Raw genomic sequence first — 23,714 nt, 5'->3', positions numbered from 1 at the left:
GCAGCTTGCCCTCTGACCACAGTAATTCACATGTCTCCCACATACAAACGGTACTCGTGGACATTTCCCAAAAGTCTCATCCTAATTATACCATCAGGTTTACAGTCCATCATCTTGTGATCTGCACCAGGTCCAGATGCGTGTGAGCCTCTGGGTGGCTCCTCTCCATCCTAGGGCCTCTGAGCTAAAAAGACATCTACTTACACCTCACACAGTCAACATATAATGGTGGTACCAGCATGGAAAAACCATAATCGACACTCTTATTTTAAAAAGGGGAGGAACAGGAACGTCCTAATAGTCACTGATTTGTAGCATTTTGAAATCCTACAGGAGTCTGCTGTCAGTTTCCCTTACTTCAGGTGTCATGAATGTTCCATCAAGAAGGTTTCATTCTCTCTTTGGGTATGCTTCTCTAAACCATTGTTTTCCTCTGTTGTTGGTTGCGCCCTGGACCCTCGGCTCTGCCCCCCTAAGTCTTTTCTTCTTTTGCCTATAAGTGTCTTGTGTTTTCAGCTGAGTATCTTTTTCAGCCTACTTCCCTTAGAAAGTTGAGGATCCAGAAAGCTCTTCTGTCTTTTCATAGCACTCTTCAAAAGCATCATTGGTTGTTTCATTAGTGTAATTTTCTCTTGAAAAATTATGGATGTTTTATGAATTTTATCAAGGTTCATGCCATACTTCCTTCCATGTTGTTTTTCCTGCATTTATCTTTGTCTTCAGTGCTAGTCACTTCATTGTAGCGTGGGAGGAACCTGCCTCTTTCCACCTCTGAGACCTTGCTCTCCTTGCTCCTGTATCTAAAACATACTACTTTACCCTTGGCTTCATTCACCTTTGTATCCTTAGTAGTTAAGGACTGGCAAGAATGGAGTTTTCTCTTTATACTTGAACCTCTGGAAGTAGTATTTGAGGATTTCTGAGAGTGCCTGCTCTAGCCAGTCTGGCACACGAGAAGCCATGCTATCTCCTGAATGACAATACCCCCTAATCGGCCTTCCCCTCCCTGTGCCTCCCAGTGCAAGTGATTACCAGCTTAGAGTAGATTCTGGAGCAGGGATCAGCAAACTATAGTACACAGGCCAAGTCCAGCCAACTGTCTGTCTTTATTTCACCCATGAGCTAAGAATGTTTTCTACATCTTTAAATGACTAGTAATATTCAGAAGAAGAAGAATATTGTATGACATGTGAAAACTATATCAAATTCAAATTGCAGTAGTCCGCAAGTAGAACTTTATTGGAATACAGCCTTGTTCACTATTTACATATTGTCTGTGGCTGCTTTTAGGCTATAATGGCAGAGTTGAGAAATTGCAACAGAAACCACATGGCCCCCAGAGTCTAAAATATTTACTCTCTAGTCCTTTACAGAAAAAAATTACTGACCTCTGTTTTAAAGTGGTTAGGCAACTGTGCGGGCTTCACACAGTTGGTAAAGAATCTGCCTACAATGCAGGAGACCTGGGTTCAATTCCCAGGTCGGGAAGATCCCCTGGAGAAGGCAATGGCACCCTACTCCAGTATTCTTGCCTGGAGAATCCCATGGACAGAGGAGCCTGGCGGGCTACAGTCCATGGGGTCACAAGAGTCGGACACGACTGAGCGACTAAACCACCATCACCACCACCAGACAGCTGGGCAGAGCTCTTCTGTTCTGTTTCAGGTCATTAACATCCTCTGGTGTCATTGTTAACCCAGTTACATTTGAAAGAGCTTCAGGCAGTTTGGAAGCCAGCTTTGCTTGTCCCTTCAGCCCAACCTTTACCTGTGCTCCTGCTTTCAAGCTTAATTTGTCTAAATACGTCTCCTTGGTGTGCATGCCCGTTCTCCTTTTCTTGCAGTAATATTTGACATGAAAGCCCATTACTCTTTTTCACTTTCTTCTGTGTAGTTATTTCCTTGCTGGTACTAAAGGGATTTTGTAGTATGTTTAGGTGAACTTTTTAAAGTTGTATCAGAAGATGGAATGTCGAATGTGAAATGAAACAATTGATTCAACAGTTTATTTCCTATGCAGAGATCCTTTTCCTATAACACTTTGTAGGCCAAACACTCAAATTGAAGGTGAGGAAAAACATTAGGCAAACTAGGTTTATAAAAAGATGTCCTTATAAGACATGTGAGATGTAAGAAAGGTTAGAATGCAGAACTCAGCATGGCCTCTGTGAGCAGCACTTCTGCTTAACCACAGCGATTCTCAGAAGTAAGTAAGGTACATTAGGGTCAAGTATTCAAACTATGTAAGTCCTTACCAAATTTGGTAATATTCGTGTCCAGGTTTAGAGGCCTGTCATATCTGAGATAGTCCTAAGGCTGATTTGTCTCTATATCTCTGTAGGACTTCTTTTTTAAAATTTATGTATCTGGCTGCACCGGGTCTTAATTGCGGCTCATGGGATCTTCTGGCTGTAGCATGTGAACTCTTCCTTACAGCATGTGGGATCTAGTTCCCTGACCAGGGATCGAACCTGGGCTCCCTGCATTGGGAGCACAGAGACTTAGCTACCGGACCACCAGGGAATTCCCTCTTCTGTAGGACTTCTAAAAGCCATTTAATTTCTGCCTCCCCCCTCTATTCTCCACTAGCTTATTTGACCCTACTCTATATAAGACAGAATTTACTGCATAATCAAGACATTATGATTGGAATAAATTGTGACTTTCAAACTTAGACTTTCCTATGTATGTCTTTAGTCATTGGCACTGGCCTTATCGGGGTTTGGTCAGATTCTCTGCATTCCCTTGAGGCCTTTGGAGTTGTTGTGGCTGGCGGGCTGATGTGTGGGCAGTAGCATTCTGTTGTACATATGACACTTGGGTAAATTGCATATACAGTGTAATGACTCTTCATACTGAGCTCCCCCTTCACATCTCCATTTGTCTGTAGAACTTTCTGCTTTCCATTCTTGAGCACACTGAGGATAACTGGCTCTGCTGTGGTGTTTCTGTGCAGGTCTCCTATACCAGTTGGGATGTATAGTTTCCAGGAGTCAGATATTGGTTCTCAGACTTCCCTACTGGTTGCTCAGTTGCTCTTAATATTGTAACAAAGTATTTTGCAAGAAATGGTATTAACATATAAAGGAACAAAATAATAATTGTGGAAAGAAAGTTGTTATGAAAACTGTGTTGAATATTTAGGAACTACTGGATAAGGTTGTTTTTCAGTTGCTCAGTTGTGACTCTTTGCAATCCCACGGCTGCAGCACAGCAGGCTTCTCTGTCCTTCACCATCTCCTGGAGTTTGCTGAAACTCATGTCCATTGAGTTGGTGATGCCATCAAACCATCTCGTCCTCTGTCGTCCTCTTCTCTTCCTGCCTTCAGTCTTTCCCAGCATCAGCGTCGTTTCTAATGAGTTGGCTGTTTGCATCAGGTGGCCAAAGTATCGGAGCTTTAGCCTCAGTGTCAGGTCCTTCCAATGAATATTCAGGGTTGATTTCCTTTAGGATTGACTGGTTTGATCTCCTTGCACTCCAGGTGATTCTCAAGAGTCTTCTCCAACACCACAGTTCAAAAGCATCAATTCTAGAGTGCTCAGCCTTCTTTATGGTCCAACTTTCACATCTGTACATGACTACTGGAAAAATGATAGCTTTGACTAGATGGACCTTTGTCTGCAAACTAATGTCTGCTTTTTAATACACTGTCTAGGTTTGTCATAGCTTTCCTTCCAAGGAGCAAACATCTTTTAATTTCATGGCTGCAATCACTGTCTGCAGTGATTTTGGAGCCCAAGAAAATAAAGTCTGTCACTGTTTCCATTGTTTCCCCATCTATTTGCCATGAAGTGATGGGACTAGATGCCATAATCTTCATTTTTTGAATGTTGAGTTTTAAGCCAGCTTTTTCACTCTCCTCTTTCACCTTCATCAAGAGGCTCTTTAGTTCCTCTTCACTTTCTGCCATTAAGGTGGTATCATCTGCATATCTGAGGTTATTGATATTTCTCCCAGCAATCTTGATTCCAGCTTGTGATTGATCCAGCCTGGCATTTTGCATGATGTACTCTGCATAGAAGTTAAATGAGCAGGGTTACAATATACAGCCTTGACATACTCCATTCCCAGTTTGGAACCAGTCTGTTTTTCCATGTCCAGTTCTAACTTTGCTTCTTGACCTGCATACAGATTTCTCAGAAGGCAGGTCAGGTGGTCTGGTATTCCCATCTCTTGAGTTTTTCACAGTTTGTTGTGATCCACACCATCTAGCATAGTCAAGGAAGCAGAAGTAGATGTTTTTCTGGCATTCTCTTGCTTTTTCTATGATCCAGTGGATGTTGGCAGTTTGAACGCTGGTTCTTCTGCCTTTCCTAAATCCAGTTTGGACATCTGGAAGTTCTCGGTTCACATGCTGTTGAAGCCTAGCTTGAAGGATTTTGAGCCTTACCTTGCTAGCATGTGAAATGAGTGCAATTGAACGGTAGTTTCAACATTGTTTGGCCTTGCCCTTCTTTGGAATTGGCATGAAAACATCTTTTCCAGTCCTGTGGCCACTGCCGAGTTTTCTAAATTTGCTGGCATACTGAGTACAACACTTTAACAGTAGAGTCTTCTAGGATTTCAAGTAGCTCAGCTAAAGCATCCACTAGCTTTGGTCGTTGTCAAGGCCCACTTGACTTTATACTCCAGAATGTCTGGCTATATATGACTTATCACACCATCTTGGTTATTCATGTCATTAAAATCTTTTTTGTATAGTTCCTTTGTGTATGCTTGCCACCTCTTCTTAATATCTTCTGCTTCTGTTTGATCCATACCATTTCTGTCCTTTATTTTGTCCATTTTTGCATGAAATGTTCCCTTGGTATCTCTGATTTTCTTGAAGAGATCTCTAGTCTTTCCCATTCTATTGTTTTCCTCTATTTCTTTGCATTGATCACTGAGGAAGACTTTCCTCTCTCCCCTTGCTATTCTTTGGAACTCTGCATTCCGATGGATGTATCTTTCCTTTTCTCCTTTGCCTTTAGCTTCTCTTTTCTCAGGTATTTGTAAGGCCTCCTCAGACAACCATTTTGCCTTTTTGCATTTCTTTTTCTTGGGGTTGGTTTTGATCACTGACTCCTGTACAGTGTTAGGAACCCTCCATCCATAGTTCTTCAGGCACTCTGTCAGATCTAATCCCTTGAATCTATTTCTCACTTCCACTGTATAATTGTAAGGGATTTGATTTAGATCATACCTGAATGGCCTAGTGGTTTTCCCTACTTTCTTGAACTTAAGTCTGAATTTGGTAATAAAGAGTTCATGATCTGAGCCGCAGTCAGTTCCCAGTCTTGTTTTTGCTGACTGTATAGAGCTTCTCCATCTTTGGCTGCAAAGAATATAATTAATCTGATTTCGGTATTAACCATCTGGTGATGTCCATGTGTAGAGTCATCTCTTGTGTTGTTGGAAGAGGGTGTTTCCTATAACCAGCTCATTCTCTTGGCTAAACTCTGTTAGACCTTGCCCTGCTTCATTTTGTACTCCAAGGTTAACTTGCCTTTTACTCTCCACATCCTTCTACTCCACCATCTTGAATATCCATCACTGGACAAGGACAAGTCCCTAAAGACATTTCTGTCCAGTGACTTAGACAGACAACTGTGATAGATTGGTGGGGAATTCCCTGGCAGTCCTTTGGTTAGAGCTCTGTGCTTCCACTGCAGAGGACATGGGTTCAGTTTCTGTTTGGGAAAGTAAGATCTATCATGCCTTTTGGCATGGCCAAAAAAAATTTTTGAGAAGAAATTGTAAAAGTTCATGTCTGTGTATTACTATCAAGGGATCCATTGTCAGAAACAATAAACCCTGCCATATTAAGAGATTTGTAAATAAATACATGTTGTAAGATATTAAAATAACATGGTTGGTATCATACTTTTTGTTTCTTTGCTGTTGTTATTTTCAGGTGATCAGTTAATTATACTAATTATGGGCATGCATTGAGAGTTTTATTTTCTTGAACTTTTTAATATCTAGGAAATTACATAGTTTATTTCCTCTTGTAATTGAATTTCCAATAGTAAGCATGCATTTATTTCTCTTTTATTCAGTTGTCATTACTTTTAATTTGCAGATTTATGTTGCCTTAAACTTTATGTTATCCTGTTCTGTGGTCCATCTCTTGTTGCTGTTAAAACTCATAAAAACCTTCAGAGTTTTTTTTCTTAAGATAAGGCACTTTTTACATACCTTTGGAAATCCTGAGTGGTTTTTTTAATTTGAATTATATTATTTTTTAAAATGGAGTTTTGAAATACTAATATTTCCTTTGGTAGATGATAAACTTCATCGGAAAGATATTTTCTATTTAATTGTTTAATCAGAGAGATTTTTAAATAATTTTCTATTGGAATATATACCTTACGTATTTGAAAGTCATTTCATGTGTTTTTACCATGAAGAAATAAATAATAAGTAGAGTTACCAGCCAGGGTTCAGTCAGAAGACAGAATCCACACGTGATTTTTACAGAGAGAATTTAATATAATTTGTTAAATGAATATCGATGAATTAAGGATGCAGAAAGAAAACACTAAAGTATCATGGAGGTAGCTAATCACAGTAAGTAGCTCCTACCCGTGAAGCTGGAAGAATAAAATGAGGAGGTAAAAATGATTAAGCTGTAGAGGCTTGGAGCAGAGGCCCTGCAGAGCTGTGACTCAGACCGCTGAGGGGCAAGTGTAGCCGTCCTGTGTCTCTGAGAGGCATGATGAACTGGTTCAGTGAATGTTAGACAGATTGCATTCTGTAACTCCTACTGAAATGTCCCACCAGGGTTGCTAGGGTTTTACTGACAAGAACAGGAAACACTTAGGAAGGAGCAGATTCATTCTCCCTTCTGCTTCTGGTCTTTCAACACCTGCATTGACACAGTTTAATAAGAACCATTCTAGACCATTAGAGTTAGCAGAAAAAAGTGTTTTGCTTGATTCTAGGCCCAGTATCACAGAATATAAAAGAACTATAAGACAATAGCTTAGTTCATTTCAGTTCAGTTCAATCATTAAGTTGCTCAGTCGTGTCTGACTCTCTGCGACCTCATGGACTGCAGCCCTCCAGGCTTCCCTGTCCATCACCAACTCTTGGAGCTTGTTTAAACTCATGTCTATTGAGTCAGTGATGCCATCCAACCATCTCATCCTGTGTTGTCCCCTTGTCCTCCTCCCTTCAATCTTTCCCAGCATCAGGGTCTTTTCCAGTGAGTCAGCTCTTCGCATCAGGTGGCCAAAGTATTGGAGTTTCAGCTTCAGCATCAGGCCTTCCAATGAATATTCAGGACTCATCTCCTTTAGGATGGACTGGTTGAATCTCCTTGCAGTCCAAGGGACTGTCTAGAATCTTCTCCAACACCGCAGTTCAAAAGCATCAATTCTTCGGCACTCAGCTTTCTGTATGGTCCAACTCTCACATCCATACATGACTACTGAAAAAACCATAGCTTTGACTAGACAGACCGTTGTTGTCAAAGTAATGTCTCTGCTTTTTAATATGCTATCTAGGTTGGTCATACCTTTTCTTCACGGAGTACGTGTCTTTTAATTTCATGATTGAAGTCACCATCTTGCAGTGATTTGGGAGCCCCCCAAAATAAAGTGTGTCACTGTTTCCATTGTTTCCCAGTATATTTGCCATGGAGTGATGAGACCGGATGCCATGATCTTAGTTTTCTGAATGTTGGGTTTTAAGCCAACTTTTTCACTCTCCTCTTTCACTTTCATCAAGAGTCTCTTTAGTTCTTCTTGGCTTTCTGCCGTAAGGGTGGTGTCATCTGCATATCTGAGGTTATTGATATTCCCCCCCAGCAATCTTGATTCCAGCTTGTGCTTCATCCAGCCCAGCGTTTCTCATGATGTACTCTGCATAGAAGTTAAATAAGCAGGGTGACAATATACAGCCTTGACATACTCCTTTCCCAATTTGGAACCAGTCTGTTGTTCCATGTCCAGTTCTAACTGTTGATTCTTGACCTGCATACAGATTTTCAGGAGGCAGGTAACATGGTCTGGTATTCCCATCTTTTGAAGAATTTTCCACAGTTTGTTGTGATCCACAACGTCAGAGGCTTTGGCCTAGTGAATAAAGCAGAAGTAGATGTTTTTCTGGAACTCTATTGCCTTTTCTGTGATCCAGCGGATGTTGGCAATCTGATCTCCGATTCCTCTGCCTTTTCTAAATCCAGCCTGAACATCTGCAAGTTCACGGTTCACGTACTGTTGAAGCCTGGCTTGGAGAATTTTGAGCATTACTTTGCTAGCGTCTGAGATGAGTGCAAGTGTGCGGTAGTTTGAGCGTTCTTTGGCATTACCTTTCTTTGGGATTGGAATGAAAACTGACCTTTTCCAGTCCTGTGGCCACTGCTGAGTTTTCCAAATTTGCTGGCATATTGAGTACAACACTGTAACAGCATCATCTTTTAGGATTTGAAATAGCTCAGCTGGAATTCCATCACCCCCACTAGCTTCGTTCGTAGTGATGCTTCCTAAGGCCCACTTGACTTCACATTCCAGGATGTCTGACTCTGGGTGAGTGATCACACCTTTGTGGTTACTTGGGTCTTTAACATCTCTTTTTTCACAATTCTTCTGTGTGTGTTTGCCACCTCTTCTTAGTATCTCTGCTTCTGTTAGGTCCATACCATTTCTGTCCCTTATTGTGTCCATGTTTGCCTGAAGTGTTCCCTTGGTATCTCTGATTTTCTTTCTCATTCTATTGTTTTCCTCTATTTCTTTGTATTGATCATTGATCAGTGAGGAAGACTTTCTTACCTTTCCTTGCTGTTCTTTGGAACTCTGCATTCTAGTGGGTATTTGCCTTTAGCGTCGCTTCTTTTCTCAGCTATTTGTAAGGCCTCCTCAGACAACCATTTTGCCTTTTTGCATTTCTTTTTGGGTTAATTAGAGACTTTTAAGTAAGTACTGCCTATTGCATTTACTTTTTGATTGTGCATGTACAATAAGAGAGCTCTATGTATGTTGGCAGTTGATTTGAAGACCCTCATTTTTTCCACATCTGCTTCCCTGGCCCCTGCAGCACACATGGATCCTCTGTCTCACTTACTTGCCATCGATAGTGACATTGTTGCTTAAACTGTTCCTCTTTTTAATGTTTATCCTTTTACCTGTATTTCTTGCGTCCTTGCTGTTTCATTGAACAAAGGGTGAGAGGGTTTGTATAGTTTGGATTCTATTACCAGCCTTGTCTAGTATCTTATAGAGAGTTAATCAACTACTACTAAGTACCTTCTCTTTTCTTAGAAGTTGAAGAGTTTTCAACGTCTTCATGTAAAATGGAATGTCTCAAAATTATGCCTTTTTCACATCAAAAGAGTTAATTTTTTCATGGCATTATGGTGCTAAAATGCTTAAGGGTAAACTTAAAAAAAATTTTTTTTTCTATTTAATTATCAGGTGCTTCTAAGGAAGGAGGTGCCGGAGCAGTTGATGAGGATGATTTTATAAAAGCTTTTACAGATGTCCCTTCTGTTCAGGTAAGGGTACCAGTAATGTGGCATTCCCCATGCATATTCCCTGTTATAATCACTTGTTTTTGTCCCTTTTTTTCAAATCCTTGTTTTCCTGAGTTGACTGCATAAATAAAATACTTGACTTACTATTATCAAATTATTATTTATTGGTACAGTTGGATGTTCAAGTGATTTTTCAGTGAGGCTGAGATATAATTAAATCCATATCGTTGAGTCATTTTACATTATAGTGTCTCAGTATATCCACTATTTTTTTTTAAAGGTGCTTGTGAACAGTTGTTCTTTTTTCCCCCTATCTTTTTGTCTGTTTCATCTATTTCTCCTTTATAGCTGCATCCTTCTTTATTTGACTGTTGCATATTTGAGATTTCTTAAGGGTTTAGTTTTAGGCCTCTCTTCTTACTCTCCATTTTCTTACTAAGTCACTTCCTTCAAATCTATGGCTTTAGTTCCTGCCTTCACATAGATAATGCTTAGGTTTTTATCTCTAAGCCAGACGTCTCTTTATTGTGAAAGTAATTTTTCCACCTGTTGTTTCTTTGGGATCTCTGAGGCATCTCAGGTTCAACCTGTGCACAACTGGATTCATGATCTTCTCCTTTCAATGTACTCTTTCAGTGTTTCATGTGGAAACCATTACTTAAACAGGTACAAGAGTCAGACACCTAGAAGTTATTCCTGCTGATCCCTAACTTAGCAGGGAAAGCAGGAGGGAGAAAGGCTTAGACATTCCAGTGGTCCTTCTCTAACTGAATGTTACCTGGTCCCCCTCTGACCTCTTCTGCCTTGTCTCATGCCTTGCTCCCCTTCGTACTCTTGTTTCTGGCAAGTTTTTGTTTTGTTTTAAGTAAAAGGGGAATCAGGGCCATTTTGAGGTATCCATGTATACCACTCAAATGGTATCCAGAACCCTGTTCTTTGTTAGGTCTTATTTCTGGATCCTTCTACGTTGTCTTCCCATGTGGTCAGCAATATGACTGCAGCTGTTCGAGCCTCAGACCCTCACTACAGTCTGTCTCTTTTCCTGGTTGACCATGTACAACTTGTATTTCATTCTAATCGAACTGATTTGGGTCACATGCCCACCTCTGAACCTTGACTGTGATGTAGAGAAATCCTGTGTGCTGACTGACTTAGGCCTGGGTCCCTGGCTCCTTGCCTGGTTTCCTTTGCGCTCTTTACTACTGTACTTGGCCTTCTTTCAGGGCCTTGCACGTGCTGTTCACTGATCTCTGTTTTGTCTGATGATATCTGCCTCAGTTCATGTTTCACTTTCCTCACTAGTTCACTTCCCTCTTACATGTTCGCTTTCATGACAGTGTTAATTCTCCTTGGTGGTACTTTCTGTTTGTAATTTCATATTTTATATCATTTGATTAATTCTTTTCCCTCTTGACTAGATTATATGCTGCTGAGGCAAAAACCATGCTTATTTTTTGCTAACCATAGTGTCCTTTATGCCTAGAATATTGCATCTTTGTTATGTGAACACTTGTTAAGTGAGTGAAAGGTGTTTGGCAGTTAGTTCTAGAGGGAAAAAAAGTGAACATCTCTCCTGGCTGCTGTCTAGCATGGACAGGGGTGGAGGAGGTATTCAGTTCAGCTCAGTTGCTCAGTCGTGTCCGACTCTTTGTGACCCCATGCACTGCAGCATGCCAGGCTTCCCTGTCCATCTCCAACTCCTGGAGTTTACTCAGGCTCACGTCCGTTGAGTTGGTGAGCCATCCAACCATTTCATCCTCTGTTGTCCCCTTCTCTTCCTGCCTTCAATCTTTCCCAGCATCAGAGTCTTTTCCAATGAGTCAGTTGTTCACATCAGGTGACCAAAGTATTGGAGTTTCAGCTTCCGCATCAGTCCTTCCAGTGAATATTCAGGACTGATTTCCGTTAGGATTGACTGGTTGGATCTCCTTGCAGTCCAAGGGACTCTCAAGAGTCTTCTCTGAGACCACAGTTCAGAAGCCTCAATTCTCTGGTGCTCAGCTTTCTTTATAGTCCAACTCTCACATCCATACATGACTACTGGAAAAACCATAGCCTTGACTAGACGGACCTTTGTTGGCAAAGTAATGTCTCTGCTTTTTAATATGCTGTCTAGGTTGGTCATAACTTTTCTTCCAAGGAGTAAGCGTCTTTTAATTTCATGGCTGCAGTCACCATCTGCAGTGATTTGGGGGCCCAGAAAAATAAAGTCAACCACTGTTTCTACTGTTTCCCCGTCTGTTTGCCATGAAGTGATAGGACTGGATGCTGTGATCTTAGTTTTCTGAATGTTAAGCTTTAAGCTAACTTTTTCACTCTCTATGAATGCAATAGATTTGTTATATGCCTGAAGTCATTTTGAGGAATCATTCCTATTTTTACTAATCTGTAGGATATTTGTATTTTGTTTTTAAATGACAAAGCATTTTAAGAGTATATTTGAAGTTACTTATGAGTGGAGAAAATACCCTTACCTATGTAACTGGTAAGGAAGATAAAGCATTTTATTTTATTATTGTTTGTAATGTATTTCCATTCTTCATTTTTAAAATGGTGCCAAAATGGGAAAAATACTGTTACTTAAATGATTATTTTAAACATCAAGGCATCATTTTGTTGTGGCAAGAAATAGTAATGTTATCATTTTGCATCTTTTCTTTAAGATCTATTCTAGTCGAGAACTTGAAGAAACGTTAAATAAAATCAGGGAAATTTTGTCAGATGACAAACATGACTGGGATCAGCGTGCCAATGCAGTAAGTGTTCAATTTTTTATTTTCTTCTCTCTCTATTTTTCCCCTCAGTGTTCTTTTTCAAAAACTTGGAAATTTAGTAGTAGTACTGTCTGGTATTTGCTTGGGAAATAGAGTCTGATAAGTAGTATTTCACTCTGGAAAACAAATTGAGATAATAGGCTTTTCTCAGGGTGCATTTTTTTCTGTTTCGCTGTTTGGGAAGAGTCTTTCTCATCCATTTGTTAGTGTCTCCACCTGTGTTACTTGTTGAGCTTCACTGATGGTCCAGTGCCGTGGCTTTCCTTTGGGTTACATAGTTGTGGAGTAAAGGGAATTCCTGGGCACTTTTGGTAGGAATCTAGGGATTCCTAGGGATGGCATTAAATCTGTAGATTGCTTTCACAGTATGGCCATTTAACAGTGTTCATTCTTCCAGTGCAAGAGCACGGGATAGCTTTTCATTTCTTTGGTTCGTCTGCAATTTCCTTTATCAGTGTATTATATCTTTTACCAGCTTGGTCAGGTTTATTCCTAGGTGTGTGTACGTAATACACATATGTAATGAAAGTGTTGGTCCCTCAGTTGTATCCAGTTCTTTGTAACCCCATGGACTGTAGCCTGCCAGGCTCCTCTGCCCATGGAATTCTTCTGGCAAGGGTACTGGAGTTGGTTGCCATTGCCTTCTCCAGGGGATCTTCCCGACCCAGGGATCAAACACAGGCAGATCCTTTCCTGTCTGAGCCACCATGGATGTGATTTTTAAAGGTTTTTTTTTTTTTACTTTCTGATAATTCATTGTTAGTATAAAGAAAGGCAACAGGTTTCCTGTATGCAACAGATCTTGTATCCTGCTGCTTTGCTGAATCCATTTAGTAGTTGTAATTGTTTTAGTGTGGCATCTCTAGGGTTTTCTATAAAATCATGCTACTTGCATGTGATGGCAATTTTACCTCTTCCCTTCCAATTTGGATACCTTTTATTTCTTTTTCTTGTCTGATTCCTGTTACTAAGAGTTCTAATAAATACTGTGTTGAACAGAAGTGGTAGAGTGGGCATCCTCGTCTTGTTTCAGATTTTAATGGTAGTGTTTCCTGCTTTTTACCATTGAGGGTTGAGTTTGGGTTTGTCATAAACCATTGGCTGTGAGTTTTTCAAAAATAGCTTTTATTGAGATATGTTGAGATATGTTTCTTTTATCCCCACTTTGGTAAGAGTCTTTATCATAAATGGTTGTTGAATTTTGTCAGATGTTTTTTCTGCATCTGTTGAGATGATCCTATGATTTCTTTTGTTGATGTGCTCTGTCGCATTGCTTGATTTGCAGATGTTGAACCATCCTTGTGACCCTGGGATAAATCCAGCTTGATCAAGGTGTATGACCCTTTTCATATGTGATTGGATTAGCTAATATTTTATTGAGGATTTTTTCATTTGTATTCATCAAAGATATTGCCCTGTACTTTTGCTTTTTGGTAGCGTCTTTGGTTTTGATAGTAGGGTGATGGTGGCTTCATAGAATTACTTTGGGAAGGTTCCCTCTACTTTAGTCTTTGGAAGAATTTTTCTTTTTGTTTTATTTATTTATTTGACTGCACCAAGTCTTAGTTGTGACATGGGGACTCTTTTAGCTGTGACATGTGGGATCTAGTTGCCTGACCAGGGATTGAACTCAGGCCCTCTGCATTGGGAGTGCAGCATCTCAGCTATTCCACTAGGGAAGCCCTCTTTTTGAAAGAGTTTGAGAAGGTTTGGTATAAGTTCTTTTTTGTATGTTTGATAGAATTCCTCAGTGAACCATCTTGTCATGGACTTCCATTTGCAGGGAGCTTTTTTAAACTGCAGATTCTGTAAATTTTTCATGATCAGTGATCAGATTGTTCAGATTACCTGTTAATTCTTCATTCAGTTTTGGTGGGCTGTATGTTTCTAGAAAGTAAGATGGACTCGTTCTGTTTCGTGCTGTATTAACAATATTGCAATAAACATCTTTGCATGTATTTATAACAGTGGTATTTTTATTTTTGTAGGTTAAATTTTTATAAATGAGGTTGATGGGTAAAGAATAGATACAGTTTTATTTCAGTAGATGTTGCCACAATATTTCGAACAAAGATACTAGTCATTCATGATCTACTTAACAGTAAGAATATCTGTTTTCTGTCTGGTACTGGGTGTTACTGAGTCTTAACTTTTGCCCAGCTAATGAAGGAAAATGGTGTGTCTTTGTTGTAATTTGCATTTGCTTATTGCTAGTAAGGTTGAGCTCATTTCCTTGTATTTATTTTAGCCAATGAAATATTTGGTTGTCTTTTTTTTACTTTATTGCCATTCCTTGTGCATTGTACTGTTGTGTTGCAGATAATTTTTTCCTATCATATGGTGATTTTTTTAGTTAATCTCATTTAGATGCCTCCTGATTTCTGCTTATGATAGTTTCCCTTCCTTATGTATACTTAAGGCTATATAATATTTTTTCAACTATTTTTTTAATATTCACAATATTTTATTTTTATACTTTCCATCTTTAGTTCATCTTTTTTAACTTTTAAAGATATCGGGAGAATGGCATTGAAACATGTATAATATCATATAAGAAACGAATCACCAGTCCAGGTTCGATGCAGGATACAGAATGCTTGAGGCTGGTGCACTGGGATGACCCAGAGGGATGGTACGGGGAGGGAGGTGGGAAGGGGGTTCAGGATGGGGAACACACGTACACCCGTGGCGGATTCATGTTGATGTATGGCAAAACCAATACAATATTGTAAAGTAATTAGCCTCCAATTAAAATGAACAAATTTAAATTAAAAAAGATAATTTAGAAAAGCTCAGAAATTAATTTGCTGCTGTTGCTAAGTCACTTCAGTCGTGTTCGACTCTGTGACCCGATAGATGGCAGCCCACCAGGCTCCCCCATCCCTGGGATTCTCCAGGCAGGGACACTGGAGTGGGTTGCATTTCCTTCTCCAATGCATGAAAGTGAAGTCGCTTAGCTCTGTCCGACTCGTAGCTACTCCATGGATTGCAGCCCACCAGGCTCCTCCCTCCATGGGATTTTCCAGGCAAGAGAACGGGAGTGGGTTGCCATTGCCTTTTCTGAAATTAATATGAGATTCTACATAATCATGGGTATTATTTAGGTAAACTTTTAACTTCATGTCACCTGAGTGTGTCTTTTGTCACAATTTTAAATAGACTCCCTTAAAACTTAAAGATTTATTTATATACTCAAACATTATACATGTCTATTATACATATAACTAAATCTGTAATGTTCTTTTCCAGAAAGCTGTTTTGTTTGTTTCTTCACATGTTTATTTATGTTTAATGCTGTTAAAATGTCTGAATATAGTTATAAAATCTAATGAAAACTTTAAAAATTTTGTTCAAATAATGTTTAGGAAGTTGTTTGTTTTTTTATACTGCTTTACTTTTGAATGTCAGTAATGAAAACTTTCTTTATTTCAGCTAAAGAAAATTCGATCATTGCTTGTTGCTGGAGCTGCACAATATGATTGCTTTTTCCAGCATTTACGCTTGTTGGATGGAGCACTTAAACTTTCAGCTAAGGATCTTAGATCCCAAGTGGTTAGAGAAGCTTGCATTACTGTAGCGTAAGTATACTCTTTTTGTGATAAATATTACTTATGAATTAATTTCGTGCTCATTGATTGAATTGCTCATTCAGTAAAGCACTAGTAGGATAACCACCCTAAAGCATGATCCAAAAATCATATGCATAAGGATTAAATTTGTGTGATTTTGAAAAAAAAAAATCTTTCTTAATAGTACTTTATACCAACTTTGAAATGTGTTTTTGTGTCACAAGTCTACTGGTAGATTTTTGGCCACTGACTCTGTGAGTATAAGAAAAGAATGAATAGGTCTCTTCTTATGTAACGTTCTCTTTGCTAATTTGGATAGTAAGCTTTTTTTCTGACATTTTAGCAATTGTCCTCGAATTGTAACATCCATCATTAACTTATCAAAGTCTAAACCTATTCAGTATGTTTATATTTTTCTACAATTTAGGGATGGTGGAACACTTGAACTCCTTTTACTGCTGCTCCTGACTAAAAAAAAAAATTTGTTGTATATATTGTTGTATAAGCCTTCCTTTGGAGAGAGGGAACACTTAGATACATACTATTAGTATTTATAATCCGGATCATATTAGATGTCCTAGTCAGAACAGAAAAAAATAAACTAAAAAACTCAGGAAATGAAAACTATGAGGATTGCAAGAAAAGGAACAAAACTGCCCTTATTAACAGATGATATAATTATCCATGCAGAAAAAGACAAGAATTAATAAAAGATTATAATTAAGGGACCATGCAGCATGGTTGCTAGATACAAGTCAGTATACCGAAATAATTGAGTATCTATCTCTTGATAGCAAAACAAAACAAAAATCTGCAAATCGTAACCTTGAAAAATACTTCATGATGAGAATTCCGCTTCTTGCCATGATGCAATAACTGGTATAGGATTAGAAAACTAGAGAAAATGTATAAGACAACTGTGTACAGATAATGGACAGCAGACAGAGCAGGACTGTAATTCTTGAAACAAATCAGTTGAACAGTACCATTGGCACAGTTTTGACCTGGATGCATTTCTGAACCAGAGAGGGGGAGGGAGAACCCAGGCAGAGCAAAACAGTCTTACTGAGTTGAAGAAGAAACAAGAGAAGAGATGGGAGGTTCTGAAAGCTGAAGTGGCTCAACTTTTCAGTGCAGAATACTGGGGAGAAGAGAGCTACACAGAAAAAGAGCTATAGAAGTCTGCATAGGGGATCCATGAGTCTAGTTGAATACTAATCTGTGCATGTGAAAGGTACAACTCCATGGGGGCAGGAAAGACCTACTGCTGGAAGCCAACTTGCATGGGCTGGGACAGGTTCAAGTTTTGAGGAGCCAGACTGGAGAGACCTTGTCAAACCCCCAGGGCATGCATTTGAGACCCCAGAAAGGCTGTGGTGTAGGAATCGTACTGCTCAGGCTACTCTGGAAGCTGAGTACTCTCAGGCTACCCCTCCTAACAAGCTGGGAAAGATGAGGCTACTTGGAAAGGATATCACCTGCTCACCAGAACAAAAGGCTCACACTTTAAAGGAAGACAGTAACATCAGGGCACAGGTGGCCTCCCCTGCTTATGTGTAACTGAACACTAGTAAATAGGTCTGAGTACTGCTTTGAATCAGGAATCTGATATTTTGGAGCTAACTGTATTCTAAAAAGGTATAACTATGTAGAAATTAACCATTTCTGCACCTTGTCAGAAATGTATTTACAGCATTCTTCCTAAGTGTTTTACCCAAAGTCAGACTAAACCATATTAAATTAATTAGGCTGGATTAGTTGTTTAACTGCAAATTTGGAAAGAGAAGACACATTTGTTCAGAGTCACCCAACTAACTAGTGCATCTGTGCATGCTAAGTCACTTCAGTCATATCTAACTCTGTGTGATCCTGTGGACTGTAGCCTGCCAGGCTCCTCTGTTTATGGGATTCTCCAGGCAAGAATACTAGAGTGGGTTGCCATGACCTCCTCCAGAGGATTTTCCCTACCTAGAGATCAGACCTATGTCCCTTATGTCTCCTGCGTTGGCTGGCAGGTTCTTCACCACTGGTGCCACCTGGGAAGCAATCAATGTATGTGTGTTAGTTGCTCAGTTGTGTCCAACTCCTTGTGACCCCCTGGACTGTAGCTCACCAGGCTCCTCTGTTCATGGAATTTTCCCCAGGCAAGAATACTGGAATGGGTTGCCATTTCCTTCTTCAGAGGAACTTCCCAACCCAGGGACTGAACCTGGGTATCCTGCATTGCAGGCAGATTCTTTACCATCTGTTTACCAAGGAAGCTGGTAACCAGTGTATGGTAGAGTTCTATTTTCAATCAAGAATTCTGAAATCCTGCGCCAAAGATGTCAGGAGGTATTTGTGACTGAAATAGTAGTGGTACCATTAATACAAATAGCAGAATACTGATTTGGGTAAGATTTTACTTGTTTGTACAATATGTTGAATATAAGATTGATACTGGGGCATCAGAATGAAAATAACTGATGGATAAAGACTAAACATCAGGACAATCAGAGCTGAGTGTTTTACCTGTCATGTTAATGCTTAAATTCTGAGATCAGATGGCTTCTCTATTCCAGAGAGATGCTTAAAATGCCAAAATTCAACTGTGCACTAGACCGTAAAAGGTCAGGGAAAAGAAAGAAATATGTAATATCTGCACTTCCCTTTCTCTCTTTTGTTTTTCTGCCATTTTAGAACTGGTTAAAATAAAGATTTTAAGTTAATTCAGTAAAAGAATATTTTAAAATTATATGGTCCTACCTATATTTAATGTTAAACTATTTTTCTAACATAACATTTTTTGTCTTCCTTTATAGCCATCTTTCAACAGTTTTGGGAAACAAGTTTGATCATGGCGCTGAAGCCATTGTACCTACACTTTTTAATCTCGTCCCCAATAGTGCGAAAGTCATGGCGACTTCTGGATGTGCGGCAATCAGATTCATAATTCGGGTAGGTTCTTTTCCTTTCTTTTTTTTTCCTGTCTTCCTCTGTATGTCTGCCTATCCATTTGTCTGTCTCTGTCTCTCTCTTTCAATGTACTTAAATAAATCATTGGAATTTTTTTAAACGCCAAGAAAAAAATTACTTTTGAATAGTTTTTCTGATAATAAAAGGAATACACAGGTATTAATGAAATTTAAATAGTAAAGAGGATTACAAAGTAAGATGCTGTATACAGAATAGGCACAATATGCATGTGCATGTGTGAGAATGTGTGTGTAAATAATGTTACAGGTCAGTTCAGTTCAGTTCAGTCACACAGTCGTGTCCGACTCTTTGCGACCCCATGATTCGCAGCATGCCCGGCCTCCCTGTCCATCACCAACTCCTGGAGTTCACCAAGACTCATGTGCATCGAGTCAGTGATGCCATCCAGCCATCTCATACTCCATCGTCCACTTCTCCTCCTGCCGCCAATCCCTCCCAGCATCAGAGTCTTTTCCAGTGAGTCAACTCTTCGCATGAGGTGGCCAAAGTATTGGAGTTTCAGCTTCAACATCAGTCCTCCCAATGAACACCCAGGACTGATCTCCTTTTGGATGGACTGGTTGGATCTCCTTGCAGTCCAAGGGACTCTCAAGAGTCTTCTCTAACACCACAGTTCAAAAGCATCAGTTCTTCGGTGCTCAGCTTTCTTCACAGTCCAACTCTCACTTCCGTACATGACCACTGGAAAAACCATAGCCTTGACTAGATGGACCTTTGTTGGCAAAGTAATATCACTGCTTTTGAATATACTATCTAGGTTGGTCATAACTTTCCTTCCAAGGAGTAAGCGTCTTTTAATTTCATGGCTGTAATCACCATCTGAAGTGATTTTGGAGCCCCCCCCAAAATAAAGTCTGACACTGTTTCCACTGTTTCCCCATCTATTTCCCATGAAGTGATGGGACCAGATACCATAATCTTAGTTTTCTGAATGTTGAGCTTTAAGCCAACTTTTTCACTCTCCTCTTTCACTTTCATCAGGAGGCTTTTTAGGTCATCTTCACTTTCTGCCATAAGGGTGGTGTCATCTGCATATCTGAGGTTATTGATATTTCTCCCGGCAATCTTGATTCCAGCTTGTGTTTCTTCCAGCCCAGCGTTTCTCATGATGTACTCTGCATAGAAGTTAAATAAGCACGGTGACAATATGCAGCCTTGACATATTCCTTTTCCTACTTGGAACCAATCTGTTGTTCCATGTCCAGTTCTAACTATTGCTTCCTGACCTGCATATAGGTTTCTCAAGAGGCAGGTCAGGTGGTCTGGTATTCCCATCTCTCTCAGAATTGTCCACAGTTTGTTGTGATTCACACAGTCAAAGGCTTTGGCATAGTCAATAAAGCAGAAATAGATGTTTTCCTGGAACTCTCTTGCTTTTTTGATGATCCAACGGATGTTGGCAATTTGATCTCTGGTTCCTCTGCCTTTGCTAAAACCGGCTTGAACATCTGGAAGTTCACGGTTCACGTATTGCTGAAGCCTGGTTGGAAAATTTTGAACATTACTTTACTAGCATGTGAGATGAGTGCAATTGTATGGTAGTTTGCACATTCTTTGGCATTGCCTTTCTTTGGGATTGGAATGAAAACTGACCTTTTCCAGTCCTGTGGCCACTGCTGAGTTTTCCAAATTTGCTGGCATACTGAGTGCAGCACTTAGCCAGCATCGTCTTTTAGGATCTGAAACAGCTCCACTGGAATTCCATCACCTCCACTAGCTTTGTGTGTAGTGATGCTTTCTAAGGCCCACTTGACTTCACATTCCAGGATGTCTGGCCCTAGGTGAGTGATCACACCATCGTGATTATCTGGGTCGTGAAGATCTTTTTTGTTCAATTCTTCTGTGTATTCTTGCCACCTCTTCTTAATATCTTCTGCTTCTGCAGTAACAGGGAAATGTTAAACAGTAAAAATGTTACAAGCAGTGGTAAAAGATGACAACAAATTCTTAATATTTCTCATCATCCACCTCTTAAAGGTGGCAGAAGAAGAGTTAAAAATGTAAAACTTCCCCACTTAAATCTTTAAATTTTGCTCTTCTACAACTCACCACTCTAGCCATTCAGGATGTACTTTTCCAAACCTCTATTTTGTGCCTCTACAAACTATATTTGCTACAAAATGTAAGTGTAGCATTTATATTTTATATATATGTAAAAATAATGTTTTTTTACTCTTGCTTTTTAAACTTCATGTACTCAAGCAGCTTCCCTTGTTTAATTCTTTTTGATGTCTAAGTCAGTTCTAAGTTAAAGGGCATAATATTAAGCTGTCCTCACCATATTTCTCCATGAAATTTGTGAAATTCTTTTTCTCCTTCCTTTACCTACACTGTGTATTATTAGTATCTTAATGGTTTTAAAATTTAATAATTGAAGAATATTATTTCATATTCTACTTTGCATTTCTTGGATTATTAGAAAACATTAGGTGTTTTTTTCCTCTAGTAGTTTTTCTAAGGATTGCCAATTTATATTCTGTGCATTTTTCCTCACTTTTTTTCTATGTTATTAGAACAGTTGGTCTTCCTTATCCATGGGTTCTGCATCTGTGGATTCAACCAACCTCAAATCAGAAATATTTGCGGGGGAAAGAATTGTAGTGCATTTCAAGAAGCAAAACTTGAATTGCCTTCTACTGGCATCTGTTTCTGTAACATTTATAATAATTACAACTATGTGTGTATCATTTAATTTATATTAACTAATTAAGTAATCTAGAGATGACAAAGTATTCAGGAAAAAAAAAGTATAGGTTTTATGCAAATACTGTACCATTTTATGTAAGGTATTTGTATATCCCTGAATTTTGGTATCCTCACAGGGTCCCAGAACCATCCCCGTGGACACTGCAGGACAACTGTATATTAATTTTATTTGTAAATATTTTCTACCAGTTTGTCATTTCTTCATATATTGTTTAAGCTACACTTGATATATAGAGAAATTTGAAATTTTTTTGTTTTGAGACAATGCTATTTTTGTGGGTTTTGTTATATAAACTTAAAACAACCTTCCCCATTTCTCAGTTATAAAAATATTCAGTTTTGAACCTTTTATGATTTTGTTTCTTAGGTTGAGATCAACTTAATTTTATTTTTGTGTAAAATATGGAGATCTGACTTTGTTTTCCCCCAGATACAAAACCAGTTGACCCCGTGGTGTATAGTAGATTATAGTTCAGTCTTTTCTTAAACTACCACTCTCTTCTTGTAGTAAATTTCCATAAATATATGGGTCTGTTTTTTAAATGCCTTTCCAGTTTCTTTGATCAATTTTTCCTCTCCTGGTAAATGATATCTCTTTCTAATGCTGCTGTATCAGGTGTTTTTTAGCATTAAAATCTAGTGCCTGTGAAGAAATCTATGAATCTGTCTTGGAAAATGTCCCTTTTCTTTCTGTTTTAATATTTTTGTAAGCTTCACTAAATCTGGCACCTTCGTAACAGTGTTCAAAACTGGTGGAAATTATTGAAATCTTTATTTTTTTCTCTGAGTTTAATAGGAGTGCTTTAAATATGACCTCTGAGATGAGTTTTTAGATATTCTGGTTTAGGTCTGCGAATTTCCTCCTATTTATATTTCGCTAAGTTTTGGTCAGTAGTAGATTTGGAATCTTGTCAGATATCCTTTTAGAAATGATTGTTTCTCTTCATTTATCCATTGTACATTCATGAAATGAATTCTGCTTGGCCATTTGACAGTATGATACAGCTAGATGCAGTTGGCTAATACTTTAATTAAGAAGACTCTTGACATGAGGTTGTATACTGTTAATTTAAGAAAAGCTTCTTCTACCATGGTTATATTACTATTTTGTATTATATTATTATATGTTCTTTTTTTTAAAAAAAAGGAAAATACTTGTTAGAGGTATTGTTAAGAGATTTTTTATAAGCTTCAAATTTGTTACATTGGTACCCATGGGACTCTTTTATTTTTTCTAGTTGTTTAATTTCTATATTTATATTTTTTAATTACTTTATTTGACTTACTGTGGCTTACTTCTTTTTTTCCCCTAGATTTTTGTGGTATATTCTCACTTTGTCATCGTTTTTATTGTTTAATCACATAAGGCTTTCTTATCATAATGTTGTGTTCTGAGTTTGGCATTAGCAGCATCCAGTGATTTAGATTTACCACACTCTATTTTATATTTCTCAGTCATTTCTAATTTCCATTTCAACTTTCTCATTGAATTACATAAGGATATTGTCTGCATTTTCAGATGGTTCTTTTGTCATTCTTATCATTTTGTAATTTGATGACTTTCTGATCAGAGAATTTGGTGGTACAATTTCTTCTTCATTGAATAACCCAAATTTTGTTAGTATCAGAGTACATCATATATTCACTTAGGTAGTCTTTTAGTATCTGTGAAATATGGGATTCATTTATAGAGAGCCTTATTCATTGCTGAATCTAGTTTGTTCATATTATTCTAGTTCTTCATGGTCTCATGTTTTTAAAAAATCTTTTTTTCTTAAAAGTTTCTTGTTCTTTGTCAGTGTCAAGAATAAATTCTCTTATCTTTTTGTGTCATTGTTTTCCCCTTAACTGCTGAATTAATTTCCAGCAACTAAAGTTGACTATGGTGGGTTTTTTTTTTTTTTCTGCTTTTATTTCTGCCCAATCTTTATTAGGACTCTTAACATTAAAAATATTTGCTTGATCTTAGTGTGTTCTAAGAAGGCAATGGCACCCCACTCCAGTACTCTTGCCTGGAAAATCCCATGGACGGAGGAGCCTGGAAGGCTGCAGTCCATGGGGTCCCTGAGGGTCGGACACGACTGAGCGATTTCACTTTCACTTTTCACTTTCATGCATTGGAGAAGGAAATGGCAACCCACTCCAGTGTTCTTGTCTGGAGAATCCCAGGAACAGGGGAGCCTGGTGGGCTGCCGTCTGTGGGGTTGCACAGAGTCGGACACGAGTGAAGTGACT

At 38.7% G+C, this 23,714-nt stretch overlaps 1 protein-coding gene across 23 annotated transcripts in view; it reads left to right on the top strand.

Moving 5' to 3' along the window:
- Window positions 1–23,714, top strand: part of CLASP2 (cytoplasmic linker associated protein 2) — a 188,135-nt gene that overhangs the window by 66,896 nt on the left and 97,525 nt on the right. For all 23 annotated transcript variants that reach the window (XM_068982068.1, XM_068982065.1, XM_068982067.1 and 20 more), the window contains 4 exons: window positions 9,396–9,475; window positions 12,118–12,210; window positions 15,661–15,806; window positions 18,599–18,734. In XM_068982068.1, the coding sequence (XP_068838169.1) occupies window positions 9,396–9,475; window positions 12,118–12,210; window positions 15,661–15,806; window positions 18,599–18,734 (455 nt within the window). The remainder of the gene's footprint in view (window positions 1–9,395; window positions 9,476–12,117; window positions 12,211–15,660; window positions 15,807–18,598; window positions 18,735–23,714) is intronic.

The sequence above is a fragment of the Capricornis sumatraensis genome, chromosome 10 (genome assembly GCF_032405125.1).
Source record: "Capricornis sumatraensis isolate serow.1 chromosome 10, serow.2, whole genome shotgun sequence".
Taxonomy (NCBI): domain Eukaryota; kingdom Metazoa; phylum Chordata; class Mammalia; order Artiodactyla; family Bovidae; genus Capricornis; species Capricornis sumatraensis.
The sequence above is the reverse complement of the archived record's forward strand: the minus strand, read 5'-3'. Positions and strand labels throughout refer to the sequence as shown.